Source organism: Engraulis encrasicolus, chromosome 4 (genome assembly GCF_034702125.1).
Source record: "Engraulis encrasicolus isolate BLACKSEA-1 chromosome 4, IST_EnEncr_1.0, whole genome shotgun sequence".
Taxonomy (NCBI): Eukaryota; Metazoa; Chordata; class Actinopteri; order Clupeiformes; family Engraulidae; genus Engraulis; species Engraulis encrasicolus.
The window spans coordinates 5,336,066-5,351,534 of NC_085860.1; the positions used below are offsets into that span (position 1 = coordinate 5,336,066).

General features: G+C 43.5%; 1 protein-coding gene across 1 annotated transcript; it reads left to right on the forward strand.

The window, feature by feature from the left end:
* Positions 1–3,598: 3,598 nt before the first annotated feature.
* si:ch211-256a21.4 (uncharacterized) lies at positions 3,599–9,811 on the forward strand. Its single transcript, XM_063195969.1, has 4 exons — positions 3,599–3,819; positions 4,604–4,795; positions 6,580–6,771; positions 7,764–9,811. The coding sequence occupies exons 1-4, from the start codon at positions 3,720–3,722 to the stop codon at positions 8,069–8,071; spliced, it is 792 nt and encodes a 263-aa protein (XP_063052039.1). The 5' UTR covers positions 3,599–3,719; the 3' UTR covers positions 8,072–9,811.
* Positions 9,812–15,469: the final 5,658 nt, after the last annotated feature.

Consider the following 15,469-nt stretch of genomic DNA (forward strand, 5'->3'; position numbering starts at 1 on the left):
CACAAGGTGGGTTTGGTCGCCTACCATCATGATGACGCATATCAGAGTTTCTCTGGTGGGATTGTAGTCTACTCTACTATGAATTTAACACAACAAACATGAGCTTTTATCTCCTGCTTTGGTAAATTAGACATTCTAGGTCATGTTTTGTCTAGTTTTTAGTATATTAGATTAGGACAAAAACTCACAAGGCAAATCGTTTAAGCCAGCTTAGTTTGGCAATTCCGCCTTGGGTTTCTTTCTACTTCTTTTTTTTTTAAAATAAAACAATGTGATCAAGTTCATCATTTCAACTTAAAAAAAAAAAAACATGAGGAAACATACAGTATATAGTATACGACTGAACAAATGAATATGACTTAAAACAACTATATGAAATGACCCCCTTAACCAAAACCACCAAACTGTTATAGTGACCTAATTCTGCCATTTGCCAGCAGTGTTGCCAGATTGGGCGATTTCCCTATTGGGAATCGGGCTGCCTAGAATGGCCGTGTGCAGGTAAAAATGGATTTTGGAGAAAAACCCGCCCAATTTTCTGGTCATAGAAATCAATATAATTGGGCAGGATTTAGTGCTTCCAGGCGGGTTGAACAATTTTTGAGCTGGAAATCATCAGCGCCATCTGGCAACCCTGTTTGTCAGTGCTGCTGCCCCAGCAGTCTGGGTGCTTGGTCATACCAAAGAAACTCAAGAGAAAGAACAATCTCTTGGCGGGGAATGCATTGGCCACGGTGTAGTACGGGGGCGTTGCCTGAGGACACGAGTGGATGGAAAATTAACTCCCTTGCGCATGGTCATTGGTCAGTGGGTGCGATGGATGCCATTTTCGTACTCCCTTGCACATGATCAGTGGGGGCGACACCATGATGGATAATTTGTGGCCAAGTAACGGCAGCTGTTGGTCAGCAGTAATTGCTGGGGGTAATTAAGGACAGCTGACAGACATTCACGCTGTCCTATGACCTGTTCCGCAGTGAATAACATTTCCGTACTCCCCTCGCCATCATTTCCTACTACGCTGTTATGACGTGAGTAAGCCCTCTTGTCTCAAGCCTCTTTGGTCATACTGACCCTGTGTGTAACTTCTGTTTTTTGGGGGGCAGTTGCCAAGACTAAAATTGAGAGCAGCCACACAAACAGAAACAAGACCACAAATGCTGTATCTCTCATAGTAATACTGCAATACGTTAAGCACTGTATTATCTTCATTCTTTTCTGATTTGAACATATTTCTACACCTGCTCAGTGCTAAACTGAGGTCAAGAATCTGAGGAGCCAAAGCCCAGTTTGTCACAGCACTGGGACATTAGAAAAGCCATATTGTACTAGGCCAAGGGTTCCGAAACTTTACCATCGCAAAGCCCCCCACAAGGCCCCCCTTACATGGGTCATGCCACAGTATTTTTCTTTGCATCCGCTTTCACAGTCATAGTCTGGGTCTGTTAGTCAGTGCCTCACTGGGATAGCCTATATAAAATAATAACTTGACAATAATAGTAGTAAATGTTCAGAGATGCAATAGATTATTATAATGTGTTCTCAACTAATAGGGATATTGTTATTATTTTTGGTTTATTTTGGTGTAGCCTACATTCGTTTTTACTGCACAACACTAACTGTCAATACCCAGAACAAAAACAGGTGTGACTAATTAAGGCCATTTAGGGAGGAATGGAACACTGAAGTAACTGTCAGGTTTTTTTTTAGAACTCTGCTGTAGAATACTCAATGGGAACCACTACTTGCTGTGAGAACTAATTAGTTAGTTGCTGGGCCTAGTGGGTCAACCAGGTGTTGCCAGTTAAGGGTTCTGACAGTTACTCTTCAGTGTTCATAGATAAGTTAGATTATTTTTTACTTCAACTGCTAAGCTCTGTCCCAAACGGCAAGCCCACTTTTAGCATTTTCTACGAGAATGCAGTCTAGATTAAGGTGCTGTTTCCACGTAGCAGGATATTTTTTTTAGCAGGGTATTTTTTTCTCCTGTTAGGTGTAAACGCAACATGTGGATAAAAATAAATCCTCCATTGTAACAAATGCGTTTCAGCCCCCTAAACAGGTTATTTTTTTATCCTGCTTTTTATACCTGGTTTTTAAATATCTGCTACGTGGAAACGGAAGGCCAAAACCAATACAACCAGGAGAAAAAAATATCCACATGTAAAAATATCCAGCTATGTGTAAACGGCAACCTGCCGCGGCCCCCCTAGCACCTCTTTGCGGCCCCCCAGGGGTCCCCGCCCCCCGATTTGAAAACCACTGTACTAGGCCTTGAAGGAGTGGATGATGTCTCATCCACTTCTCTGTTTAGGCTATTTAAGGATGGCCAGTCATTTCAGTACATTGGATGATGTGTTGAGTTTTGGTTCAGGGGAAAACACTAATCCCACTGTTTAGGCCTAGTTTGAAAGAGCAAGGCTGAAGAAGGCCGTAGTATAAACAGAACTTTGGGAAGGATTGTTGAACAAGAATGGCATCTAGTATTATATTTGTGTGTAAACAGTAAAGGGGGAACTTCATGTTCTCTTTTAAGTGAGACTGAGCCTACACATTCTGAGTGTTACTAAATACAGTAATGACATGTTTGTTGAAAAGATATAAGTGATGTCACCGCCCATAAAAATACAGTTGTGAAGAGCTACTTCTTTTTTCCCTCAAGAAGATAAAAGTAGGCTACTCATTTTCTGAGACTTGATAGCTCGTTATCTGTAGTTTCTACATTGCTGCAAAAATGAGATTATGTGTTTTGAAAGCAATGATGTTGATATGATATATTGTCAAGGACAGATTAATGCACGTGCACGGGCCTATTGGGCCCAGGCCCAGGGCCTCAAGGGTCAAGGGGGCCCTGGAGCCCAAGCCTCTTCCTCTTTTATATTGCATCAAAATTACTTCTAACAGCAGCACTTTTATTTTTCAAATTTCCTCAGAGAAAACCCATTGAACACCCAACAACATTGACTCTCAAACATCTGGTCTAAAACATTTTTGTAAACTAGCAACACAAATGTAGAGGGGCATTTCATGTTGTCTGGCCCAGGGGCCCATGGAGTAAAAATCCATCTCTGTGTATATTGTCCAGATTGACACATGATACCACCACTACAGTTAATGGTAAATGCATTTTGTCCATCAAGACATAATGTGTAATATCCGCATTGTGTTATTTAGTTTTACATTGTGGATTTGAAACAATATCAATATTGCATTTGGCTATACCAGCCGTTACATGTCTTGTAGCCCTATCCCTCACATAAACCATGCGAATAATGCATCAGCAGAAATACATACAGAATCATACAGTTTAGCCTAACAACTTAATTTGCCCTGCTGGTTGCCTTTCACTATGACTGCCGCGGCCGCCGGCTAGGACGACTTTCACTTTCCATCCGCGTGGCACGAGTTGACGTGAATCACCGTGGATTCAAGGGGGGAACTAACCTCTCGTGGGGGTTTCCGTTGGAGGAGGGCGGCCCTCGCCGTCGAGGGGCATGATATGAGACGGAATCTCCAAAGGAGGAGGAGTAGCCATTAAGAGTTGAAGCGCTTCATGAAATTCATGAAATTGATGTTGAGAATAACAGAGAAACAAAAAGCGTCTGGCTTTGCGCATTGCAGTGTGAAAGAGAACTGACAAAACGAAGTTCGGACTGGCTTTTGGGACGCTTATTGTCTCCTTATTCTTTATTTTATAGACAGACTTTAAAACTTTAAGCATGTTTCATCTACTGAAAGATGTCATCAAGAGCCTGTTGCGCCGGCAGCAGTCACGAGGCTCCTCGGAGTCTCATCCGGAGAGCGATGTCGATGCGCAAGGTAAGTGCCTGACTGACTCACAGTTTATTTTCTGGTCCTTCTCGCCTTGGATGTAGTAGCCTGCACCACTCCCGTTTCAGTGTGTCAAAAGTAGCGCTTTAGGCTATGCTCTATATAGAGAAACAGAACATTTGTGCACTATCCTAGGTTTGCAATAAAGTAAAAACATTGCATTTTACATTTCTCAACCCTGACAATTGTACTGTAAAACAACCATAAATTGTACTTTAAGGAAAAAAAAACTCTCAAACAATGAACCTTAAACATGTTAGATGTGGATGCCGTAGTAGTCACTCCTCTCCTCTCGAGACTCGTGTAATAGGTCTATCCTTATTAAGTCACTAGTAATGAATGGAGTAGATTTTATTGTCACTAGTAGTATACACTGCAATAAATGTGAGCTACAAGATATCCAAGGCATAATGAAAATATATGTTTTGGTCTGCAGCTTTCATGCTGTAGCCTAAAAAGCAATGATCTTTATGAGAATGTTAACATGAAATAAACATAATAGGCTACATATGGCAATGGAAAGCCTATTATTTGGTCTAGCCCCCTTTGTCATACAGTCCATAAGAACGGTTTATGATTCTGCCATGCATGCACGCAGGTGTATTCACCTGTTGATGCTCCACCCACACCGTCGCACACAGCTATCCACTCCCCTCCCCAGGTGTTTTCTCCTGAACTTCCCCTTCCTCACACCTTGACTGCCTACCTGTCTCTTGCGCTCTTTACCTGTGTGCGTTGTGTTTGCTGACGGCTCCTCTTTCTCCGACCTCAGGGATGTCCGTGGAGGAGGCCAAGGCCTTGGCACGCCGCTTCCAGGTGATCGAGTCCAGTGTGGGACTCCTGGGCTGTCTGTGCGTCAGCTTTGCCGTGTGGGCGCCTTTTTGGCTAGACAGTGAGGGACTATGGACCATGAGCAACAGCACCCATCCTGACAGTGATTGGGAGGGACACAACATAGTAAAAGGTAAGCTTGCTGTTGATACAGTAGTATTATAACATTTGAAGTTATGGTATGTATCTGTTGAAAGCTCAAATGAGAGTCCCCCTTCACACCAGGTTCCACTCCCTTTCTTCAGTCTCTGGCAAACAATGACATCTGTTTATTAGCACAGCCGTAAAAAAAAGACGTACAAAGGTCAGCTCTTTTAATACCTGTCACACTAGTTGCTCTGGGGTATACATATTTCTCTGCGAACATTTTTTTTGTTTTGGTTTTCCAAAACACAAGGGGGCATTTTGTCTTCCACAGTGGGTCTGTTGTTTTGAGAGCCAGGCAGAAGACGCTGGAGCACCCAGGCTGCTCGGAAGAGCCCCGTGGGTGAAGCAGAGGGACTGGTTTGGTAGTTAGCTTTGTAAAGGAATGTGCTGGCAAATAACAGGAAGGCAGGCAGGCAGGCTGTGACTTGTTATGAGTAGTATGAATGACTTTGAGTTAACAACACTTCCTGGTGAGTCCACTGTGCTGCATGTTTAACCTCTGAGTGGATCTACTCTATAACCACATGTCGCCTATCGTTGACTAATCTGCTCTCTATGTGGCCTGTGGCTAGCATTGCTCTTCTATCACCCTGTTTGACACTTGCACATTGTCAACAGATGCTATCGCCTCCTGTGACATTTCAGATTTTGCATTGGGATGTGATGTTGGTAGGGTTGTCAACCGTCCCTTGAAATACGGAATTGTCCCGTACTTAGATATAAAAGTATGGGTTCCGTGTGGAGCTGAAACGGGACACGGGGTGTTAAAATGTAGGGACCCCCCTGATCCCCCGCCTCAATGAAGTGACCCGTATTTTTTCCATTGACAGTTGGCAATCCTAGATGTTGGGGAGGTTAAGGTGTTGCATCATTTGTTCAGTTGTATTTGTCTGCATGTGCATGGCAGATAGACATGTCATACACATGCAGTGCACAGTTTTATGTTTTTATGTTTTCTATGTTTTTTATGTTTTTAATGGTGTGTTGTATGTCAGTTAATGGTGTGCTGTATGGGTATGTCAGTGCTGTAATGCAGTGGGTGAAGCCCAGCACAAATTTCTCCCTGCGGACAATAAAGTGCACTCTACTCTATTCTAGTCTACTCTACTGTACACAAACACAGAGGGCAAAACATAGTGTGAAAGAGTGAGGCAGAGAAAGAGAGGGAGAAACAGAATCAGATAAAAACATGAAAAAATAAACTTAAGACATGGTTCTCAAGAACAACACGAAAATGCTGAACAACTCTTGAATCAGAATCCATATAGTGTTTGTATCTTATTAGTCTTTCTCTCCGTTGGTATCATTTGGCCAGTGCCCATGAGCACTACAAGCTGTTGAATGTTTAGTCTAATATGCCTGATGTGGAATGTTCATGAGATGTATGTTTATATGTGTGTCCTGGAATCTACATCAGTATTTCCTGTGCCTACAGTGTGTGTGTGTGTGTGTGTGTGTGTGTGTGTGTGTGTGTGTGTGTGTGTGTGTGTGTGTGTGTGTGTGTGTGTGTGTGTGTGTGTGTGTGTGTGTGTCTGTGTGTCTGTCTGTCTGTCTGTCTCTCTGTCTCTCTGTCTGTCTCTGTCTGTCTGTCTGTGTGTATATCTGCACGTGCATGGCCTAATGGTTCGGAAATTGGTGTTAGGATCAGCACCCTGTACCCAAATAACTGCCACTCTGGATAAAAGTGTCAGCTTTTGTGTAATGTATTACAATGTCACACTGTAGCCCTAATGCATGTGTGTGTCTGCCTGTCTGTGTTTCTGCCTTTAGCGCTGGAGTTTGAGCAGGTGTTCGCAGTGTTGTCCTTCATTATGGCGTTCTGCTCGGGCACTCTGTGTCTCCTGTTCGCCCTCTGCTGGACACATGAGACGATGCACACCTACTCCAACACCCGCTCCCTCCTCATGGCAGGCACAGCACACTACCCCACCACTCTGCTGCTCATCACTCTCAATTTAACAGGTTAGATGCTGTGTGTGTGTGTGTGTGTGTGTGTGTGTGTGTGTGTGTGTGTGTGTGTGTGTGTGTGTGTGTGTGTGTGTGTGTGTGTGTGTGTGTGTGTGTGTGTGTGTGTGTGTGTGTGTGTGTGTGTGCACGAGTGTGCATGTGCATGCGCATGTACATGCATGCACAGCAAAACATGCAGTGTTTGGTGATAGCGATATTATTATTATTATTATTGTTATTATTATTACATTGCATATTATATGTTTTATATTATATTATATATTTTAGAATCTAGTCCTACATTGGAAGGGAGGGAAGGATTAGGAGATTTAGTTTATTTGTATACCACGTTTTATTGTACGGTTCAAAGTTAACTAAGGACATGTAGCCTACAGTATGTGTCTTTTATGTTAAATATTGTGAAAAATCAATAAACACACAAAAAATATGCAGTCCATTTAACACCTAGAATTTATTTGGTCCCAGGGTTCTCTTTTAAGTGTTGAACTAACACTGCATTTTTACTGTGTGTGAGAGAAAGATACGATTGAGGTTATGATTTGTTTTACCTGTTTACAGTTGTAATCTATTGTATTTGAGCACGCACATATATGTGTGTGTGTGTTTGAAAGTAAATGACAAATGTTGTGTAAATAAAGGTCTGATAATTGTTTTCAGTGCTGACATTTTCTGTAACACAAGAATGACTGACCCTCTTCTCTCTTCTTTTCCTCCACTATTTCTACTTGCCCATCATCCTCACACCTCTCCATGCTCTTCTCACGCCTGCTGCTGGTCTGACAGCCTTTCTCATTCTCACCCCCATCTCGCGTCCTCTCGCCCTGCATCTCCTCTCCCCATTGTGACGAAGACTTTTCCAGTCCTTTCCTTTCCCTCTGTCCCCTGTACATCTGTCATCCTGATTCATACCGTCTTCTCTTTTCATGTGGTTTGGTTGTGTCTTTCATGTTCTTTGTATTCACTCGTCTCTCCATCCCTCCGCACAGGTTTTTTCTTCATCCTCTCCTGGTCCCTCTTCACTCACGAGCACCTACAGGAGATACGGCAGGACATCGGCCGCCTGGGCCTCTGCTATTGGCTGGGAGCCTTGGCCTGGACTATCCTATTGGTCGTGGAGCCTGTCATTTTCATTGTGGAGCAGGTCGTGGTCCCGGACCTAATGCCTTACATGATGGAGACTGTGGGCCTGAGCTCTGAGGGCTACGACACCATCTTTATGGGCAAACGCAGCAGTTTAAAGACGCCGAAGCTGCGCTACGATCCCACCCTTGGGAGGTTTGTGACAGTGCGCTGAGCCAATCGCTGCACTCAACTGTATCTGCGTGGACCAATGGAGATGCTGGGAGATGATTGACAGGTTGGATGTGGCCTACCTCCTCTGATGTTCACGCTCAGTAAGAGCTGTGGTACTGGAGCAAAAGGGGACTATCAGTACATGGGCTGGGTGTGGCCAAAACTGTACATCTCAGCTGCAGATAAAGATCAACTTGAACCGTCTTACTCCAATACATGCCTGGGGCAGACAAATACACTATTAAGTTTGAACTTTATAGTAAAAAAAAACACTTTCTCTTTTCTTGGAATCCTTATAGATGGTCATCACTAGACTCTTACCAGCATGTCTTTGTCGACTTTTTTTTGTTTCACACTAGACGTCAACTGCAGACAATGTGAGGTAGTTCCCTCTGACCCCAAGCCTCGTGTGGCGAAGATTACAGCAACATCTAACATCAGTGACCTCAGTAAGTTGGACTCAAGTTACAGGACTGTGTTTCGCACATCAGCGTATCCTGAAGCCTAGTGTGGCGGTGTGTCCTTGGACGTAAGACGTCCTTGGATATCGTAGAGGGAATAGTACAAGATGAGATGAGATCCTTTTTCTCTGACAGCAATGTCAGATAATGCCCATGTTTGCTGTGTAGTACAGTATGTGTGAACCCTCTCCTGACGCTGCTTACACAGCAGTGCACACAGTGCAGTACATGGGAACACTGGAAAAGCCTTACATCTTCACTACCCATACACTGCTCTACAAAGTCGAAGTGCTGATTCTACAGTATGAGGGAAGTTCTCATAGTGGTCTGTCAATCATGCGGTTGGATGGGTTTGGCAGGGAGGCCGACAGGAGGGGAAAAAAGGGGTCCAAAGTTGTCCCGGGTACAGAATTTGGTCCTCATTACATTCTATGTATTGGGGAGGGGGTGCTTTCATGTGACTTTGTCGTGGGCTAGACCAAAGCTGTCAGCGGCACTGGAGTTTGGTGTGGTCTCTTAATAGAAAGAAGCAAAAGATCAGTCACAATACAAACTTAGATTCCAGTCTAAAAAAAACATTGCCACATTTTGACTTTGTTGGGCAGTATAGTTTCGGCCAAAGCCCAAACTTTTTATTGCATGAAATGTGGGCGTATAAAATAGCAGTCTTCCTACGGTACACAACCTTATTGGGTTGGCCTGCTTGACTGTAGGAGGATTTTCCTCTGTTCACTGAAGTTACACTACATAAGCTATGTTTCAAAATAGGCTTGGGCACACCAAGAGAGTGACAGAACAATTTCTCTTTTTCTTTGTTTTTCCATTTAAAAGCTGGTTACTGCCTTCAACCTTTGCTATAAGGCTGTTTCACAGATTCAGCTGCAGTGTCACATAAAATGTTATGGAAGGCTTGCCACATTCAATAACTTCTTTTTATATAAACAATGCTAGCAAAGAGAGTGCTGCTCTCCCAAGCCTTTTTTTCTTGCACACTGTAGGCCTACTGTGTTGTTTTCAGCTGAGTGAAACTGATGTTGTGGTGATTTATACTAAAACAAAACAATGCCGTGACATGTGAAACATGAACTGTGCTTGTTTTTGTCGACCTTAGTGTTCTAGCGTGTATTTATCAACAAACCATGTACCTTGAGCTTCTTACAACCACACGATTTTTCTGCTTTATTTTGTTTTTGTACCCTTATTATTGCATTGTGTAATTAGTTCTCAGAAGGTGAACAGTAATGTATTTTCATATTTTTGCAATAAAATTATACAATACATGTTTGTACTCCTTATTTGTTCTCCCTGTGTATGACACTTTTCACTTTGTGTGGATAATCTACTGCCCAGTGTCATCTCTATGTTTAGTGCTAATGTTCGGGTTAGAATGTAACATTTTCGAGTGGGATTTTTGAGTGGGCTTGACTAAGAGTTGATGGCAATGGGTGGCTTTTATGAGAATGGATTTTAACACTCTATCCTGAAGCACTTAGAGAATAGAGAATAGGGCAGAACAAACAGAGAGGCTAGCTAGCTAGCTGGATGGTGTGAACATGTCCACAGCACTTTTCATTTTAGCTGCCCATGCGGTGAGGCAGGGAAGCTGATGGGAGGGGGGGTTGGGCAAAGGGGTCTGTTGGCCCAGGGAAAGGGATGAGGGGGGCAAGCAAAATGATGTCTACATTACATTACTTGTATTGGGTGGGGGGTGGGGCTTTCACATGACTTTGCCCTGGGCCCGGCCAAAGCCGTCATCACTGCGAGGGCATCCAGGATGTTGTGTGGTGTTTTTGTTATCCGACCAGAGTCACAGAGTGTTGCCGAGTGAACTTGATCAGTGCTGCGTTAATTGGGCATTAATCAGGTGTTGCTCTAATTAAAAGACTGTTCCACCCTGTTAGCGTTGGGTAATGAGTTTGTTATTAAATCCACAGAGCTTTTTCCCCCTTTTTTTTCTTGCTTTCTTTCAATCAACCTGCTAATGCTTAATTGTTGTTTGAATGGGAGCTGAATGTTCTTCAAGGTCGTATTGGCAGGAAGTGAGTCGAATCCTGCGCAGGCTCCCAGTAGAAATCAGGAGACGCCCTAAAGCAAAACTCAAGGAGACTACAAAGGACCTTGGGAGCAGGCTTTGTACTACAAAGTAGGCCTACAGCTGGCTTCTATGGCCTGCCTGCGCTGCTCATAGATCAGTCAGAAAGGAAAATCAGCATCTGGAGAGGTGATTCAGTGCCATTCCACTCCCTCTGTCAGACACACACACACACACACTTGCATTGCACGCACAAATGTGTGACACGTGTCTCGTTCCGCCTCACATTCTGTCTCCCCAGGTGAAAAACCCATATACTTAAAGTGTACTTTTTTTGACCGTACTTAGTACAAAGTGTACTATTTTCGGCGATTTAAAGTGCGCTTCATTGCACTATTAGTGCGCTGAAGCACTACTAAAGCAGTACTTCAGCACACTTGCAGCACACTGAGGATGCTAAATTGGCACCGCTTTTGGACAACTTTAAGTGCACTACAAGCATACTTTTGAAAGTATGCTCCAAACACGCTTTTCATGCATTCGTATGGCATTAATAGTGTGCTTGAGTACACTTCTATAACATTTTATTGTTACTAGAAGTACAATAAAAGTATATTAACTTCATGCTTCTTTGGACTACATTGGAACATTTTAAGTATGTAAAAAGTATATCATATTAAGTATTGTAAATATATAACAGGTATGCTTGAAGTATATTTACAGTACACTCCCAAGTACAACGAATAATATAAATGTAATACAACAATCCATGCTGGTTCTCAGAGCTTGTACGTTACACACAGCCACATGTTACAGTAGTGATACAGTATGCATGCCTAACACGACTGACATTTACAATCATTGCATTGTTACAGAGATTTCAGATACACATTTCACTTTACTTCATTCTTGTTCAACCTTCCTGCAGTTGATCATTTGAATTAATCACGAATGGTGACCCTTGATTTTAGGTTTGAACAACTAGTTCCAACTTACCTCTCACCATGATTTCATGGGAAGCGTGAGTCTATATATACCAGAACATATACGTGACCATCATAATGACGGTGGGAACATGGCCATTTTTTGTGTACCACTTTAAAATGTTAAAACTCCTACAATAAATGCAGAATATAACAATGAGTAATATTTTCATGCAAACCAAAGATATTCCTTAGAGGTAAATGGCTTTCTGTTTGTGAAATTTAGCTCCAAGAAGTGCATTGCATGATGGTACATGCATGATGATGCATGATGGGTAAATGCACTTTGTGTAAGCACACTTTGAATATATTTGGATGAAGCACAATCATGGTGCACTTAGAAAAAGTATACTTCCAATATGTTAAAGTGATTTACTTTAAAGCGCACTATAGAAAATCACACTTCGAAGTCACTTGGGTGAAGTATAATCAAAGTGCACTTAAAAAAAGTGCAATTGCAATATGTTATTAAAAAAATACACTTTTAGTAAGTTCACTATTAGAACACTATTAGTATATTCCTCTAAATACACTTTAGCCAAACATCTTCTAAGTGCACTTTATGTATGGTTCGCAAAGTGTACTTTCTTTGAGAGCAACTTAATTACATCTAATTTTAAGTACACTTTAAATAAGCATATTGTAAACATACTTTTTCTTAGCACAAAAAGTGTGAGTGCGCTTTTAACATGCTAAGTACACTTCAGTCGTGCTTTTATTGTACTAAATTGAACCACTTTTTCACCTGGGTCGCTTTCGCTCTCCCCCTCTCTCTGCATCTGTCCCTCTGTCCTCTCTTCATCTCTGTAAAACACACACATACACACACACTCACACATGCATCACATCACATACATGCACACACACACACACACACACACACACACACACACACACACACACACACACACACACACACACACACACACACACACACACACACACACACACACACACACACACACACACACACACACACACACACACACACACACACACACACACACACACACACACACACAGAAGAGAGCAACAGCTGAATAGCTGTGAATCACCAGGAAGGAGACAGTGACTGTAAAAGCCATTTAAGGCCAACAGAGCACGTTTTTAGCCCATTTAGTGCCAGCTCACTTTGCAACATACCCTTTGTGTGTGTGTGTGTGTCTGTGTCTGTGTCTGTGTCTGTGTCTGTGTGTGTCTGTGTCTGTGTGTGCGTGTGCATGTGTGGGTGCACGTCTGTGTATGCATGTGTCTGTCTCTGTGTGTCTATCTGTCGGTTTGTGTAGTGTCTGTGTGTATTTGTAGCGTCTGTCTGTGTTTATTTTTTGAGCCGGGACGAAAAGTTGAGAAGCGCTCACTGGTATATATGGAGCAGACAAACATGGGCACTCAAATCCACTCCATTCCGATCTGCTCCACTCCGCTTTTCAATTGAATGGCACAGCAGAAAACGCCCACCCACTCACCCACTCACCCACCCAGCATGACAGCCCAGCCCCCTCCCCCACCCCGCCTGAGAAATAAGCGACTGGGCCCTAGCGATACTCTTCATATCAATTAGTGCCCAATTAGGGAGCCCTGTCCAGCTTATTATGCCACCCCCAATGCCGTCTGGCTGGGTGGCGGGCTGGCATCCCACCGAAGTCAAGTCTGCAGGCATGCGCATGCTTGTGTGTGTGTGTGTGTATGTGTTTTTATCACAATAAATAAATAAAGATGCAGCCGTGCCAAGGGACACATTATCAGATTTTTCAAGGCCTCTACTCAGTGCTCAGCGAGACTGGGTGAAAGAAGGGTTGTAGTTCTCTGATATAACCACTTGGTGGAGCTGTTGTTACGTGGCAATGGTGGGGAAACGAATTCCGATTTCCATGCAGCAGTAGAAAAAAGAGAGAAATGTTCTCCATCCATTTCCCATTTGGCAAATAATGAAATCAGGGAGTTAGGATATGTTGTGTGTGTGCGTGTGTGTGTGTGCGCGCGCGCGTGCGTACGTGTGTGTGTGTGTGTGTGTGTGTGCGTGTGTGTGTGTATGTGTGTACCAGTGATCATCTGCACATCTTTGCACACACAGATGATGATGATTGCATTTCTGGCATGATCAAATCTATAAGCTCGCATGCAGCAGACACAAAGGACTAAAATGTGCCAGCAATTTTATTCTCCTGCGACAGTTGAAGAGCACAGAATAGACTCTGGCATGAGCTCACAAACAGTAGTGTCCTCAGATACAAGGGCCAGGACGAAAGCATTGTGACATATTTACAGTCTTTTCCATGAAAACTGGACACACATATCAGCACAAACCTACAAGATACACACACATAAACACACAACCATGCATATACATGCAAGCGTAGGCCTTCATACGTATTTGTGCACAGATGGTACACACACATGCACGCACGCATGCCGACACACACGCACACATGCATGTACACACACACACACACACACACACACACACACACACACACACACACACACACACACACACACGCACGCACGCACGCACGCACGCACACACACACACACACGCACACACGAAAGGCTGTCATACTGCTTAACACATTGCATGTTGTGTATATACCATTGAACATACAGTATCCCTGTGATATGGCCCCTGCTGTCCAATGTGATTTACCACATGTTGTATGCTTGTTTTGTTTATGCCGTGATTGTGTTTTTAATGGGGTCGTGAGTAAATATGTATTCTCGTTTGATTATAGCACTGTTTATACATTGAGCGTGCAGATAATTTCCTGTGTGTAAACAGATTCATATGTTTATGTACAGAGACAGAGAGAATGAGAGAGACAGACAGGGGGTGAGGACAGTGTAATTCTGTCTCTGCTTCGCTAGACAGACAGACCTACCTAGATTCTGCTATGCTGAGCAGACCTGTCAGGCTGGTTAGAGTAGAGGGGTGGGTGTGTGCACGTTAGTGTGTGTGTGTGCGGGTGCGTGCGTGTGTGCGGCATGCGTGTGGTTGCGTGTCTGCGTGCGGAGGTGGGCAAGCCTCACCTGTCACGGTCACATAGTGTCAGGGGACAGTGGCGAAGCGGGCACAGAATTACACTGTCCTCATTTGCCCCCCTCCCCCCCTTCTCTCTCTCTCTCTCTCTCTCTCTCTCTCTCTCTCTCTCTCTCTCTCTCTCTCTCTCTCTCTCTCTCTCTCTCTCTCTCTCTCTCTCTCTATCTCCCCAACTAATGTGCTCTCTCTCTTCCATTTTTTTCATCCTGTGCTCCCTAGCTCTCTCTGGTTACTCTTAGTCTTCCTAAATTCTTCCCTTTTCCTCTTAGGCTCTCCTCTGAATATGTGCTCTTTTCCTCTTTTGTGCAACATTATCTTTTACTATCTTCATCCAAGAATCCAAGCAAGCCACTCTGATTATCCATTTCATCCCTCTATCTGTTATTGTAATGTAATCATTTTTCACTTTCCTCCATCTGTCTTCCTCTCTCAAATTCAAATTCAAAATCAGAGGGTTGCTTTATTAGCATGAGAGAGAGAGAGAGAGAGAGAGAGAGAGAGAGAGAGAGAGAGAGAGAGAGAGAGAGAGAGAGAGAGAGAGAGAGAGAGAGAGAGAGAGGGAGGGAGAGAGGGAGAGAGGGAGAGAGAGAGCTTAAAAAGCCTTTTATTAACACCATTCAGCCATCATACATTAGCACAGTACAGCCACTGCCCAAAAGCAGACCAACACCCCCCCTATATGTTCACAATCAGCTGTCCGTCCCCCCCAACCTCACACAACACACCTCCCACACACCAAACGTTTGAAAATTTCTACAAATCATTGACCAAGTGATAATACATGTATTCCACCTTGATGCGACTTTTAGCCATTTCCAAGAAACCCTCTAAGGGGTCTACACCAGGTTCAGCAGAGAGAGAGAGAGAGAGAGAGAGAGAGAGAGAGAGA

Bases quoted from the DNA above. Each gene is read 5' to 3' on its own strand.
- si:ch211-256a21.4 (XM_063195969.1), top strand. From the start codon at position 3,720: ATGTTTCATCTACTGAAAGATGTCATCAAGAGCCTGTTGCGCCGGCAG. The intron at 3,820-4,603 runs GTAAGTGCCTGA...CTCCGACCTCAG, and splicing joins GAGCGATGTCGATGCGCAAG to GGATGTCCGTGGAGGAGGCC. The intron at 6,772-7,763 runs GTTAGATGCTGT...CCCTCCGCACAG, and splicing joins CATCACTCTCAATTTAACAG to GTTTTTTCTTCATCCTCTCC.